At 51.4% G+C, this 13,948-nt stretch overlaps 1 protein-coding gene across 2 annotated transcripts in view; it reads right to left on the reverse strand.

The window, feature by feature from the left end:
* The window catches only part of PBX1 (PBX homeobox 1), a 128,665-nt gene that overhangs the window by 5,157 nt on the left and 109,560 nt on the right, over window positions 1–13,948 (reverse strand). Inside the window, exons 7-8 of one of the 2 annotated variants that reach the window (XM_066192090.1) lie at window positions 7,693–7,805; window positions 6,071–6,160 (exon numbers count right to left, since the gene is read on the reverse strand). In XM_066192090.1, the coding sequence (XP_066048187.1) occupies window positions 6,071–6,160; window positions 7,693–7,805 (203 nt within the window). The remainder of the gene's footprint in view (window positions 1–6,070; window positions 6,161–7,692; window positions 7,806–13,948) is intronic. The other variant, XM_066192091.1, reaches the window with a different exon arrangement.

The raw sequence follows: 13,948 nt of genomic DNA on the forward strand, positions 1-13,948 counted from the left end.
TTTTTTTAACCCCCGATTATGACCCTTCCTCATAGGGAAGAAAGAAAATAACGAACACCTCACTCCAGAACCAGCAGCCTGAATGTTATCTGAGCCCAAGTGCTATGAACATGCAGAACAAGCAATGGGTCCCATGGAACTGCGGAGTTGTGCCGAGTCCCCCAGAAAAACTCCACGCCCCCACCTCATCAAGGGAAACTGAGCCACAGCACAGCAGAGGTGCCACCACTGTATCCCACCCGAGGGTTCATGCAGCAAACCATGGCAGACAACTTGTTTCTTCTCCTACAAACAGATGCAGAGCCAAATTCTCCAGGCGCTCGAGAGCTGAGCTACCGGAGGGCCCCGGCTGCCGCGGGCGGGAGCCGGCAGCGCACAGAAGCTGCTCCTCTGCGGCTGCCATCCCCTTTGGAGAGGAGCAGATGTCGCACCCAACCTCCTCTGCTTGCTCTGACATTGATTCAGTGCTTGGCTAATTAATCCTTCCCAAGCACTGCCCAAGCTCCAGTTGGCAGCAGTCGCTGTCCTGCTTTACACGCGCGCGGGCTGCTTTGCCCACTCTGGCTGCCTGTCCCACTGCCTCCTGTATCATCCGACGCTGGGACCCTGCACACCCCAGAGGGCTGAGGGTGGGAAAACTCCCCACCCTGAGGTGCTGCTGCCCAGCTCCTGCCTGCCTGAGAGGCTGCTGCGATGGGAGCAAAGAGCTGACAGGCACGGGAGAACCCACCTTTGAGGAGTCACAACACCTCACAGCGGGACACGCCAGTGCAAAAAAGACAAGAGGTGTGTGCACACCCCCCGCTGTGCCGGTGTGCTCTTCCATACGTGCAGGGGAGCAAGGGGTTCAGGCAACAGCAAGGAAAGCAGGAATCACCACCTCAGCTTGCTCACAGGTTAGCAAACCCCACTCTGCTGCACCTTGGGTGCACGCGAGACACCAGACGACGCACGAGCACCACCAGCCCCGTGTACCACAGGCCCACTGCCCCCACCAGCTCCCACCCACAGCCAGGCCCTGACCCACCATCCCTGTGCTCCCCGAGATGCAGTATCCACCCTTACACATCTTGGACTGCTGCAAGAGGCAGCAATTACTGTAGATTATCAGCCCGACAATGACAGGCCGCGTAAAGAGAGACACAGAGCCAACTCCGCCGCCCCGAGACTGGCATATTCAAGTACACTTAGGACATTAATAGCAATTTACGTGCCATCAGTGAGAGAGAACCACAATAGCTGTGCTGGCAGCCTCTTATTACCAAGCCTGTTATTTGTTGGAGTTACAAGCTATAATCACAACAGAAACTTTCAAAACCCTTATCTTCCGTGACGCACCAAATCTATTTCAGAGCCGTAATTGCTATGTCACCGGAGAGTTTGCTGCTTAATGCACTCAGATGCCATTTAGTGTTTGCAGGGTCGTTACGGCGAGCAGGAGGGGGGAGAGCGGCGGGGGCCGCGCGGAGCAGGGCTCTGGCCCTATTGTGCTCAACTATTTTTAGAGAGGCTTTCGCCTGCCAGCCGCAGAAGCAATCGAGCAGCAGCTTCACGTTCAGCACCCCAAAATCCTTGGAAGGTACTGCAGATTGGGAGTGAGCCTTCCCGTGCTTGAGGAATTTGTGTCTGAACACAGCCTTGGTCGCAGCCAGTGGGAAGTCAAGGGGATGCTGGGTGAGAGGCCAGTGTGGCCTGGGAAGGCCGTAAGTTGTGGGTCAAGCGATGGAAAGGAGGACCCAAGGTTGGCTGTGACACCTTGACACTATCCTTCGGTATGGGAAAGTCCTCCATGAGGATCCGCCCCCAGGCAGAGGGCATGCAGGCACCATCCCCACTCGTCCCGGAGTTCACTCCATCGCTGCATGGATCAAACCAAATGCGGGATTCATCCAGGTCCAGCCAGATGGCTCTACCTCTTCCAAGCAAGGAGATCTCCTGAGGCTTGACTGCAGTAAATCAGCTGGGATCTCCCTCAAAGACAAGGGAGTCTTTTGAGGAGGCTGCTGCTCCTTGCAGAGCCCCTGCACACGGCTGTGACTTCTTCAGGAGGGGCAGATGCCAAAGACAGAGCAGTGGCCTCCAAGACATCTCTTCACATGTCACCTTCTGGTGCCAAAGCACAGGCAAAGCCTTGGTGACTGTCAAAATCTGGAGCCCCAGTGAAAGACTGCTGAAGCAACTGGTTTTGGTGCCCATTTCCATGGGTCTTGGCATTTTTGTCACCTCTAGCAAGTCTGGCTGGCTCCCTGCCCGGGCCTCCTATGTGGGGCTGGGAGATAACTTTTGCCAATTTCTGAAGGTGCTTTCTGCTCAGCACGGAGGCTGTCTCAGCACCCCACCTCCTGTTCCCAAATCCTTGTCCCACCAGCAATGGCACAGGGCGTCAGGTCAGCCTCCAAACACACCAGTTACAGGCCAGTCTGGCAGAGCAGCCTCAAAGCCTTTTCAGACCTCTGAGCTCCCGAGAGATTTTATCAGGGCCTCCTTACAATATGCACTGAAGGTCTTATCGCACAACAGAGAATCCAGCCTTGTCAGGACATCCCTTCCCAAGGGTCATGGCCAGAGATCCCTGGCCATCTGAACACACCAAGGTGTCCCTTACAGATGGAGCTTGTGCACTGAAGCCCTTCCAGACCAACTTCCATATCCCAGCTGGTGGCCATGACCATGGACCAAAACTTGACCGTGAAGGTGAGCTGCAGCTGGCTGAGGAACAAAGCAACAACTTTTTTTCCCAAGGTTCAACTTCTTAGAACAAAAAATCTCAGGTCAAGTAAAGAGCTCTCAGCTCTTCCTGTGCCAATTCTTGCTGACAAGAGTGGATCCAAAACTCTCTGTCACCCCCTGCCACTGGCCACCATCGTCCAGGTCACACACATGCACTGCTCTGTGACCAGACACAGGTCTGCACAGCAGCAGTTTTAAATCAAAACCTTCACTCTCTGATGAACTTCAAGAACAGCTCGTCATTTTACACGTTTAAATCATCTGTATATTGAATTAAGTCCAAAACCAAATTTCTGAAAAGGCTTTAAGAAGACTACAGTTCACTCATTCATTAGCATATGGGGGAAGTAAAACACTTGGTGGATTTACAGCCATAGGGCAGTGGCAGGAAAGGTGATGTTTTGGGGTGAGACCCTCTGGAGGACCGTGGCAATAAAGATCCAACTTCTCCTGGAACCCAACAGGACCTGAGCTTTGAAATGCCTGGTCTCAGGGGCCCTCCTGGATCCACATGGGGACCCCCATGAACAAACACTGTCCAGACAGCCCAGACATTTAACAACTCTCGCTCCATGGTACAAAACCCTACAGCCTCAAAGTCTGCCAAAAGGGGTGGCTCACACCCCAAACCTCCTGAAAGGAGGGGAGGTCCCTGCTTCTTCCCAGTGTGACCCAAGGCTGCGTATCCTCAGGACAGTTCCCGTCTCCATTGTCAGAGCGTCCCCATCTCTGGCTGGGACTGGCACTGTCCCCACCTGTGCAGGAGAAGGCTCTGCTCTCCCTCAGCCTCAGCCGTGGGTCACAGCGCTGGCCGTGGCTGGGACACTGCCCATTATCCTGCTAACGATGCAGAACCGACTCCAGCCCTTCCCGCCCTGCGGAGCCGCCTGTCAGCCACAGCAGCAGAGCCACGCAGGGAACTGGGCTTTGGGTAGATCCCTCTTCTCAGCTGTCACGACTTACACGCACTTAAAAATTCATCCTCCATCAAGGAAGGCAAACCCCGAGCGTTGTCTCCCCTGCCAAGGTTTCCAGCAGTGGAGCCGGGCAACCTGCCGCTGACTTCCCGGTGCTGACGGGCTCCAGGGATGACTTAACCTCAGCCCCGTGCAGACATCATTGTGACAGGGCTCTTGACTAGGTTTCGGCTCATCTCCTTCCAGCAGCTCACGGGGACGCTCGGGTGATGTGGGGACGGCAGCTTTCTGTGTCACAATCAGCTTTGCTCCGCATTCCGCTGCCCCTCCTCGCCATGAAAGGGTTCAGGGAAAGGCAGAGAAGCCCTGCCTGTTGAAGACAGTCACCCTGCCCACACTGAGGAGTTCCTCAGCATTAATGCTTCCAAAAGGGCAGCCACACTTCAGGCTGGACAAACTGGGATCCATCAAGGGACCTCACTGGATGGGAAGACACTAAGTGACAATCAGGCTGGAGCACACTGATTGGGATACGGGGGAAACAAACAGGCAATCCAGAAGGTCCTTCCTAAACTGTCTGCTCAGAAAAAAACTGCCTACAACAGCTTTATTGGGAACTGAGGAGTCACCCACACAGTGCAGTCCCTTTGCCAATCCGCCCCTCTCTTGACAACATCCCGTATGGGTCAGTTTGGGCTCCTGCCCTCCCTGAAAACCAGCCTGAGACGACAACAGATGCCAAACATGCCGGGTCCCCGTTTGGGATGCACAGAGGGAACTGCCAAGCCCCTGCCAGTTCACCAGTTCTCATTGCTACCCAGGGGAACATCGGTTTTCTCACAGAGAACCACAGCCAGAAACACCAACCCAGCTCTCCTTGTCCTATCCAGCTTTTGAGTTTTCACTCTCCCTTCTCCTCTCCCCTGTCACCCCCTCCCTGCCTCATAATCCCCAGCAGCAACCCTCCCCCCCAAATTTTGGCTTAACCCAGCCCACTGTTATTTTCCAAGCCAACTGCAACTGTAATCAGCTCAGCCTCTTTCCTTGGGGGTATTTTAATTTATACAAAAGTATCATCTCTTATCATGATCAGCCTGCGATTCATTTACTCTCCAAGTATTAAAAAGCCAGAAAGGGAATAAATTCAGCGCACGGAGAAATTAATGCGGAACGATAGGCTCTTTCATGTGGCATTTCCAAGTGCCGTTTTTGCAAGGGGCTTATGTAATGAGACATAATTATCTGCACATGTTCAATTACATTACTTCACAAATCCTCCCTGCCTCTGCCTCCTGACGTCAAGCCGCCCACTAAGCCCTGGCGCCCGCAGGAGAGGGGAGCAGAGCCCCCCGTCCCAGGGCACCCCTCTCCACACGCTGGTGGTGGCCGTCCTGCAAGATGGTCACGCACCAGGTGACAAATGGCCTGGAGGGTGATGGGACTGGCTGGTGCACCGTACTGGGCTCTCGGCTGCAGGACCACCATCCCACCTAGAGGATCATCACCTCTCTGACCAGTTCAAGACCACCCTATCTCAACCATCAGCGTCCCCACGTCCAGGGCCAGCTGCCTCCTGCTCTGTGCCACCCCGGACACCACTGCCACCACCCACTCAGCGCTCACAGCCTCCTTTTCCAGGCTGCCCTCCTCTCTCAGCTTGCTGTCACTGCTGCTGAGATGGTGGACGATTGATCTGAGAAATGAAGTTGGATTGCTGTCCCGAATCTACACTGGGTTCTCCTTGTGTGTGTCTGATCGATTTCCCCCTGTGCGACACAGCTTGTCGCTACGAATTTTCATGCTAGTCAGAACCCGCCAGCGCACCCAAGAACAAGGAGAAGATGCTCCAGAGACCGCCCTCCCCCTCGCATCCTCCCCCAGCCCGCTTGGGTGAGGTTTTCTTGGGTTGACGTTGGTTGGCTTTGTGGGATTTTTTCCTCGTTTTTATTCGCAACCGCCATTGCCGCCATCCCCACCGCCGCCGCGCTCTCGGACGCCGGCCGGGGACGGGTTATTTTTATCCGGTGGCTCCAGGATGGTGCTACCAGGATGGAGCCACCTCTGGGGCCGGGCCGTTTGCGGTGACACTCCCCACCGTGGCTACACGAGGTGTCACCTGTTTAGCAGCTCCTGCCGGCCGAGCGCGTGTGGCCGCAGGTGCCGCGCGAACGCTGATGGGCTGTGACAGTCCGAGACGCCAGCTGCCTGCACACAGCCTGCCCCGGCGCCACTTTTTTTGTGGGCAAAGCTCCGCCGCTGGCGTGACCGATACAGAAGCAATAAACTAGGTGACCGTAAAAGCAAAGACAAGTCCTACTAAGTGGCATTCTGAGCCCTATGGCTTTGAAATAATTGGCAGTGAGAGAATAAAAATGAAAAGAAAAACCCAAAAGACCAGGACCCGAGCCTGTTTTTTTTCTTACACTGATGCCCTGCGGACTATACATCTGACTTGCCGCGAGTCCGTCACTGTATCCTCCTGTCTGGCTGATAACATGGCGAAGGGTATCCACCTAAACAGACCAACAACAACAAAGACACAAATTAGAGGGAAGGCAAGGTTAGTGGCCAAAGCTGCTTCCGTTCATCTTTGGCAAGATAGAAGCAAACAAACAGTAATAACACTAATCATGGTCACCACCATAACCAAAATAAAGGTATATATTCCAAGAGGGATAAAAGAGAGCTGCAGTTGGTCTTGTGGAGAGAGATGAGCCAGAGGACCTCTCCTGCCTCCCTCACCATCCCCTGCCCGCCCCAGCAGCCCTGTCACACTCTCCTTGGTCCCCCTGATCTTGGACAAAAAGAGTGGGGAGGGACAACAGCGTGACAAGCGTGGGGTGGCATCTCCTGGAGCACATCGCTGCAGCCATCTCCACCATCGTGCTCGAGGACCCACCTTCCTACCCCTACCCCCTTCCACCCGACCCCAAGCACTGCTCACGGCAGCAGAAGGAGATCCTTGGAGTTGGCTGAGCGCCTTCACTGTGGAGGGCCCAGAAAGGTAATATACCTACCATGGCAAAGGCACCAGCAGGTCTCCTCTGGGTGCCCCGTTCCTCTCCCTCACACCCCCAGCCCGGCCCCAGCAGTGGCACATGTGGTGAGCACGTCTCACCGCCCATGGATGATGTGTGCTCCACGTCCAGCCCCACGGGGGAGCAGCCTCAGCTCTAGAGAGCTCTCCTTGCCCAATGCAGAAGTGTCAGAGTGGCTGTCGTCTCTCAGCACAGAACAGAGCCTTAGATGCCAGAGAGGGGACTCATGGCATATCTGGACATCGGATGGGAGGTGGGAGACCTGAGTGAGATCGTGGCTATTTTAAATTCTTTCTTTTTGCCCCAAGCATGGGTTGACGTTTCAGCAATGCTGCTCAAAGCTCCCTTGCTCTCTCCTCCTGGTATGTACAGGGGTGGTGTGGGTGCCTGTGCTTTGGGGAGGTTGGGGAGATGGTCAAAAGTGGCTTTTAATTATAAAAAAATGAATTAAAAAAATTATCTACATATTTGAACATTTATTGCCTTTCAGCAGACACCTGGTTTGGCATCAAAGGAGTAAGTGGAAGTCTTGTAAAACGAGACACCAGTCCAAACATCTGGCCCATTCCCTTGGAAGAATAAAGCAAGCAGAACCTAAACCTGAGCTGCTTTTGTTTGACTTTGTGCCTATTCTTTTACACCTTCTCTCCTCCTAGTACGACTATCAAGCCAGAGCCAAATGCATTCACAAAGTGTGGGCAAGTCTCCTCAAGACCATGGTTGTTGGTTTAGTTGGGTGTTTGGTTTTGGTTTGTTTTGGATTGTTTTTTTTGGTTTGGTTTTTTTTGGTTTTCTTTTTTTGGTGGTTGTTCCTGTTGCCTTTTTTTTGTTTGTTTTGTTTTGGTCGGTTGGTTTTTCGGTTTGGTTTGCCTTTTTTTAAGTGTTGGTCGGTTGATTTGTGCTGGTTGAGATTTGCTCTTTTCAGACGGGAGGGAGAAGTGCCAATACAATCATAGGCTCCTCCAACACTAATGCATTCACTGGCAGTACATCGGATGGGTCCCTACCTGTGACTGCACGTTGGCTCCAACCTGGGCCCCTTGGTAAGAATCCCCATTGAGAGACTGCACGCTCATGAACAAATCTCCAGAGTTTGACATGTTAAAAGAACTGGAAGAACCTGGAAAGGAAAGAGTGAGGCACCTGAATCACAGAAAGGAAAAAGATCCACCCCATGACTCTCAGCCAAGAGGAAGGAACAACATGCAAAGCAACCACAAAAACAAAACACACAGTCAGGTTAGTAGTATGAAGAACAGAGCAAGCAAAAAAAAAAAAAAAAAAAGGATGCACTCTTGAGGTTATTCAAAGCCACATGTTGTTACAGCTCAATGCCAAGAACATTCTTCAACAGCTCCTCAGCTGGAGGAAGGATTCTTCATGCTTTTGACTGAGAGAAACAAAACACAGCCTGGAGGACTCGGACAGCATCAGAATCCTTCAAGACAGCTCTGAAGGATCTCAGTTGTTGGAGGTGTCCACCCAGCAGACTGCACTGGAGACCAGAATTACCCAGGTAAACCCTGCAAGAGCAGAAGTCCTTGCAGCGGGCCAACCAAGCCCATGCTGAGAAGCTCAGAACAGGGCGGGTAATTCTAGCCTGTACTGCTCCCTGCAGGGTGAGACATCCAGAGCCCACCCAGCCCCACATGGCTGGAGCTTTGGCTGAGCCACAGGGGGCTCTGCGAGCGAGTGGTGCATGGGGTTTGCCTTCAAGGCATCTGGAACCCATCACTGGTGGGAATTGCAGAGCACCAGGAGCAAAGGCTCACAAAAACATGAAGGCACCCGGGTTAGACTCCCAGGGCCCAAGACGCTGGCAAAAGTCTTTAATTGTGATGGCCCGTGAGAGAACACAAGGGTGCCACAGCCCTCCTGGGCCAGCTGCCCCAGAAGAACAAGCTCTGTAAGGAGATTCCCCACCGCGTGCACCAGTCGTCAATGTTACGCTAAAAAATTGTAACAGTGAAGACAACTGGGTGAGATCGGGAGGAAAAAAAAAACACAAATGAAAAGAAAAAATAAATCCCGCCTTTGCAGCAGAGATAAAAGTTTTATGCTTCCAGCTTTGAGATATCTGAGCACCTCCTCAACCACCTAACAGAAGAAACAAACCCATCATGTAACTGGACGGCAGGGAAGGCAGCAAGGGGGTTAAAAATAAATAAAAAGGTTTTATGGGATTATTTCAGAATTTATCGTGCAGATCAGCGCGTTAAGTGTGAGACAGCTCAACGTGCAAGGTTTAGTTATACATGACGTTAGCCTTGGAAAGGAGAGACTTCAGGGGCCCAGGTCAGCTACGCTTTCAGCTCCAGTCCCAAATATACTCTCATCATCTACACTGCCATTTCCAGCTTGGAAGACTGGCAACCACAGTCCTGGTGGAATTGCCCAACTATGGCTCATGCGTACGCTCTGAGAAACGCCTGGCAATCCCCCGCCCTTTGCTGGAGAGGGAAGAAACAGAGACACATCCCAGCTGTGCCCTGGAGGTGGACCAGGAAGGCTCCTCTGAAGGAAGACACCTCTGACAAAGGTCAGGGAGCAGGTGGGAGGTCTGTGCTGGAGACTTCATGTTCACTACATTCTCTGCTGCTCTCTTAGTGACCGGCTCTTTTGTCAGGTGCTGGCAGTTCTCAGAATCAAAGGAAAGCTGAAACATCACTGCTAGATACAACACCCAAGACAGTCAAGAGAAAAACTCATCTTGAGCACAGTGAGTCTTGGATCAGGACCCTCCTACCGGTGCCTGAAAAGAGCGAAGCCAGGAATAGCTCATTGTCTGTGCTCACTGTCAACCTGCCCAACCTGTTCCAGAGAGCAATCCCACAGCGCTGCGTAAAATAACCGGGACTAGTCAGGAGGCAGCTGTAACCATCACCTCCTCTGCTCAGCTGGCAAAGGGCTCCTGTCACTTCCCAACCTCTCAGGTTACTTGCTATTTTGAAGGCAAAAAACCTAGAGAAATGAGCTGGCAGACTGGGGCCAGCCCACCCTGACAGTGCTCAATTTTAAGCGTGAAGATAGGCACATTTCACACACGCAAAGATGCTTCCAACCCCATTTTCTGAGTGATTGCCTTGACCACCTTAATAAAAGCACAGGGCAGTAATGCAGCTTTGCACTCCCACAGCGGCTGAGAACCAAAAGACTCTGCAGCTACCGCTCACAAGAAGCAGAGAATATTTCCCTCCTCTTTTGAGGTGAGCAGAAATCTTTGAGATCACACAAATAATCAGTGGCAGAGCTGGAAAGAGGACTCTGGAATCCCTAAGCACCTGGCATGGCACTGCTATCGCTCTGCCCCCAGCTGAGCAACATTTCATCCCACCTCCCCCTACCAAAAGAAAATTATAACAACAATAACAAATAAAAATGCCATGAACTTAACTGATATTTTATTGAAACTTAACAAACCTGGCCATAAAATTGAGACTGGGAGGGAGGAAATAAAAATAAACAAACAGCCACAAACTCTAGCTCTGAAGAGCGACGGTGTCTTGGAAATCATGAGGAGCGCTGGAAATGTCACTTACAAGATATACACTGCTATTGGCAAGGGGTGTTTTTACAATATATGTGCATATCTAAACGGTAAATATGTCTTGCTGCTGATGTGGATGCAGAGATAAATATGCGCATACCAATGGCCCTGCATGTATGGATGCATTTGGATCAGAGCCGTAATTGCAGAGCCCTGTGCTCCGCCGCGCTGCTGCTTCAGCGCTCACCACGCCCCAAAATCACAAAGTCTCAGAGAGACAGTGAAGAGGGGGCTGATGCACCCAGCTGGGAGAGGGGGCAGCTGTGTGAAGAGCCCTGAAAATTAAGGCTCAGGTATCCTCCACGGAAACAAGATCCAGGAATGCAAGTCCTTCCACTAGAGGAGGCCCCCATCATAAATCTAACCTGTCCCTCTGAAATGCTCTTTTTCCTGAATGCACCATGGGCTTTTGGTGGTTGTAATTTGGTCTGGGGTTCCTCAGGAACTGTGAGGTTGTGAACGAGAGAAGCTCATCTTTGAGCTTGTGAGCCCAGGAGGAAAGCACACTGATCTTGGTGTGGAAGCCCCTGGAATTACTGTGGCTGGACAAAAAAACCTATCAGAAAACCCATGACTTACAGTGGAAGAGTGTTTAATCTTCAGCATGCAGACAACTTTTTAAAGCCAAGACCTATGCCCACTGTTCCTTGCTGTTGAGTTTCTATCAGGGCAGCATTAGCTTCAGACAGAGTGCTGGAAATGTCTGAGCGAACTCCAGAAGTCAGATCTTGCCCTGGGTGAAAGCCTACATCGAAACAATGCCTTCTGAGAGATTACTTGCACCCCTAACACCTCTGATGAGCAAAGCCCACCTCAATTTTGCCTCCATTTCAAAAACCTTCACAAACTTGACTGCTGATATTTCTTGCACCACTTTTCCAGCTCTTCGGAGAGCTTCTCCTCCAGCTTCTCTGATGTTTTCTGTGTTCTGACAGTCTCGACTTTCACCTCCAATTTTCCAGGACCTCTAGTAAGTACTTTTCTCCAAAGTACCTGACAATTCAAATGGTACCACAAATAAACAAACAGGGGAATGGTGTTCACTACTGGAGCTGAAATCAAGCCATCCTCATCTGCTGCCTCATACCACCAACAAGAGAGATCCAGCACACTGAACCTCTGAAGTGACTTTGGTCATGTCTACAAGATTCCTAGTTGAAATCAACAGCAACGAGACACATGCATTGAGAGCACAAGATTTATGCCTCCTGTGACTTTTTGTAGTGTCTTTACCGTGGCCAAAAATGAGGGAAGAATGAGCTGATGGAATATGTAGCTCTTGAGCTGGACAAAGCCACAGGGCAGGTCCAAAAGCCAGGGATGATCCAGCAGGACATTTGTTCTTTTTTTTTTCACTTGCCAAACAACATTGAGGACAGTGTTCTGGCCATGACCAGAACAGTCTCTGCTGAAACAGTCCTCTCCAGCAGTGTGTTCTGGACACAAATGGAGGAAGGCAGAGAAGACACCCGAGCCTGACGAAGTACATTTCCAAGCAGCAGCTTCACAAGAAGATTTTTACAAAACAAAAAGGTGAATAGGCGAAAAAAAACCAACTTGGGACAATTTTGGCTGCTCTGCATTCAAGATTTTTCTGGTGCCATCACCTGTGTGTGGCTCTTGAGGACTCTGGTTGGCGAAAGGGTCTGCCCACATAAAACAGCTTTCATTTGCCATGTGGTTTTTGTGCTGAGATTGTCCAGGAAATCAAAGTGAGGACGGGGAGTTGTTAGCCCAAATGAGGCAGACTTCTCAGCTGATTTGAACATCTGGCTGATAAAGCCCAACTACCCGTATTCCGGTTGAAAAGGTGTTTGACATTCAGGCCTGGGTGACCGAGGATGGGGGACCCTGCTCTGAACGTGCCAGATGGTCAGACAGATGCAATCCTTGCCCTTGTCAATGTGTGGCCAATCTCTTTGACTGACTGTAGCCATTCACTGATCTCCAGTAACATGGGCATCTATGAGAGAACAGATGGGCCCGTGTAGCCACAGCAGAAATGAATTTAGCTCCTGTCCCAGGTCCCACTGCATCCAGTTCCACCTCCTCTTCCAACATCACGGCCCTCCAGGGACGACACTGCTGGTCATTTCTTTCTCATGACCTGTCCTCTGCTTACCTTCTTTCCACGTGCCCATTAATGTATTTAAACTAGAAAATCCTACAAATTCCCAGAAAGTCCTATCTTTGTTCAGTCTACTTCCTGACCAAAGTCTCAGTCAATGACCTGGGAACAGAAAGAAGCCCACAGTGTAAAAGGAGAGGCATTGGCCATCCTAGTTCTTCACCTCTTCACTGGCTTCCATGATCCTCCCTGGAGAATTCAGCACATCTGATGGCTCAAGATCCTGGACACAACTGTTCCAATCTTTCTCAGACAGCTATTTCAGACCTAGCTTGCACAGGTGTGCTTCTTGGATCTACAGGATGACTTGAAGCAGGGGAGATCACATGATGTCCTCAGGATGTGTCTTTGTCCCAAAATGTGACAAGGCAGGGATGCTCGACTGAGCTGTTACATCTGTGTGGTTCAGCTGGGAGGATCTCAACTGTCAGGAGGCAAAAATCTCACACAATTCCAGCTGTCTTCTCAGGAGAGGACCTATCAGGACATCCACACCACCTCTGCAAGCTGACCCAGAGCAACTGGGGCCTCCCACCTGCTCTGCCACTCTTGGAGCACTACAGGCAGAGTGTGGGACCTGGGCCAGGTTAGGAACACTTTATATCTAAGGAGAAGAAGGATCTCTGTGGCCTGCAAGCTCCCTTCGCACTGCTTTAGCACCGCTGACACTTCGGGCTCGTGAAAAGAGGTCAATGACTCCAGACTGCAGACAAGTGAGCCACAAAGAGGACCCAGGAGCTCAAGTTTTCCCCGTTAATAACAGGACTGTTTGTCCTTTCTTGAAAGCGCAGTGTTATCCAGGGATTATCTCAGCTGTTAACTGCAGGGCACTGGCCAATTTATCTCTGAAACAACTGTGTTACTGCCTGTGGGGAAGGCAAGGAAACAGCCTTGCTCTGGAGCACTATTTAACTGGTCAGGCACTGAGGAAATGCTTATTCTCCTACGTGCAGCCCAGACCCAAACCCACTCAGGCAATCTGAAGCTGTTCCTTTGCTATTCCAGACCTTTGGATCTGACTCCAGCTGAAGAAAGAGGGAAAAAAAGGAAAGCTGCATCTCTTTGTGGGCTGCAGGACAGCATCACAGGCAGCAGGCCTCTCCCTCAACACACACAATTCCGCCCTCTCCAGCAGAATTCCCTCCAGCCTTTTCTACAGGGGCTGCTAACATCAGGAGAGCCCGCCTGAGCAGGTATTTTGTGTGAGCTCTTTGGAAAGAATGACGTTTCTGAAAACGCAGTTAAATCTTTATCATTTGAGAGAACAGGAGGGGAACAAAAATCCCCAAACCAAAAAAGAATCAAACAAAACTCCAGCAAACTGCCTCTGCAGAGCTCTGCTGCATTCAACTAAGCCCTCAGAGCACCTGAGCCAGAGCAGACAGCCCTGGGCGAGGAGGATGTGGGAGAGATTGTCCCAACCAGAGACTCGTGTCACTGCTTCCTCCCTTTGTCTGACCCCTGGCTCTCCACCTTCCACTCAAATCCTCCAGAGCCAGGGGTGTTTCTGCACTGTGATTCCTCTGACACCTACAGCGGAGCATCTGCATGGTCTGTGTAACATCCTGCTGCCCATCATCCTCTTTGC

This window comes from Chamaea fasciata, unplaced genomic scaffold, assembly GCF_029207755.1.
Source record: "Chamaea fasciata isolate MVZ Bird 193981 ecotype frontalis unplaced genomic scaffold, bChaFas1.0.hap1 SCAF_10, whole genome shotgun sequence".
Classification (NCBI taxonomy): Eukaryota; Metazoa; Chordata; class Aves; order Passeriformes; family Sylviidae; genus Chamaea; species Chamaea fasciata.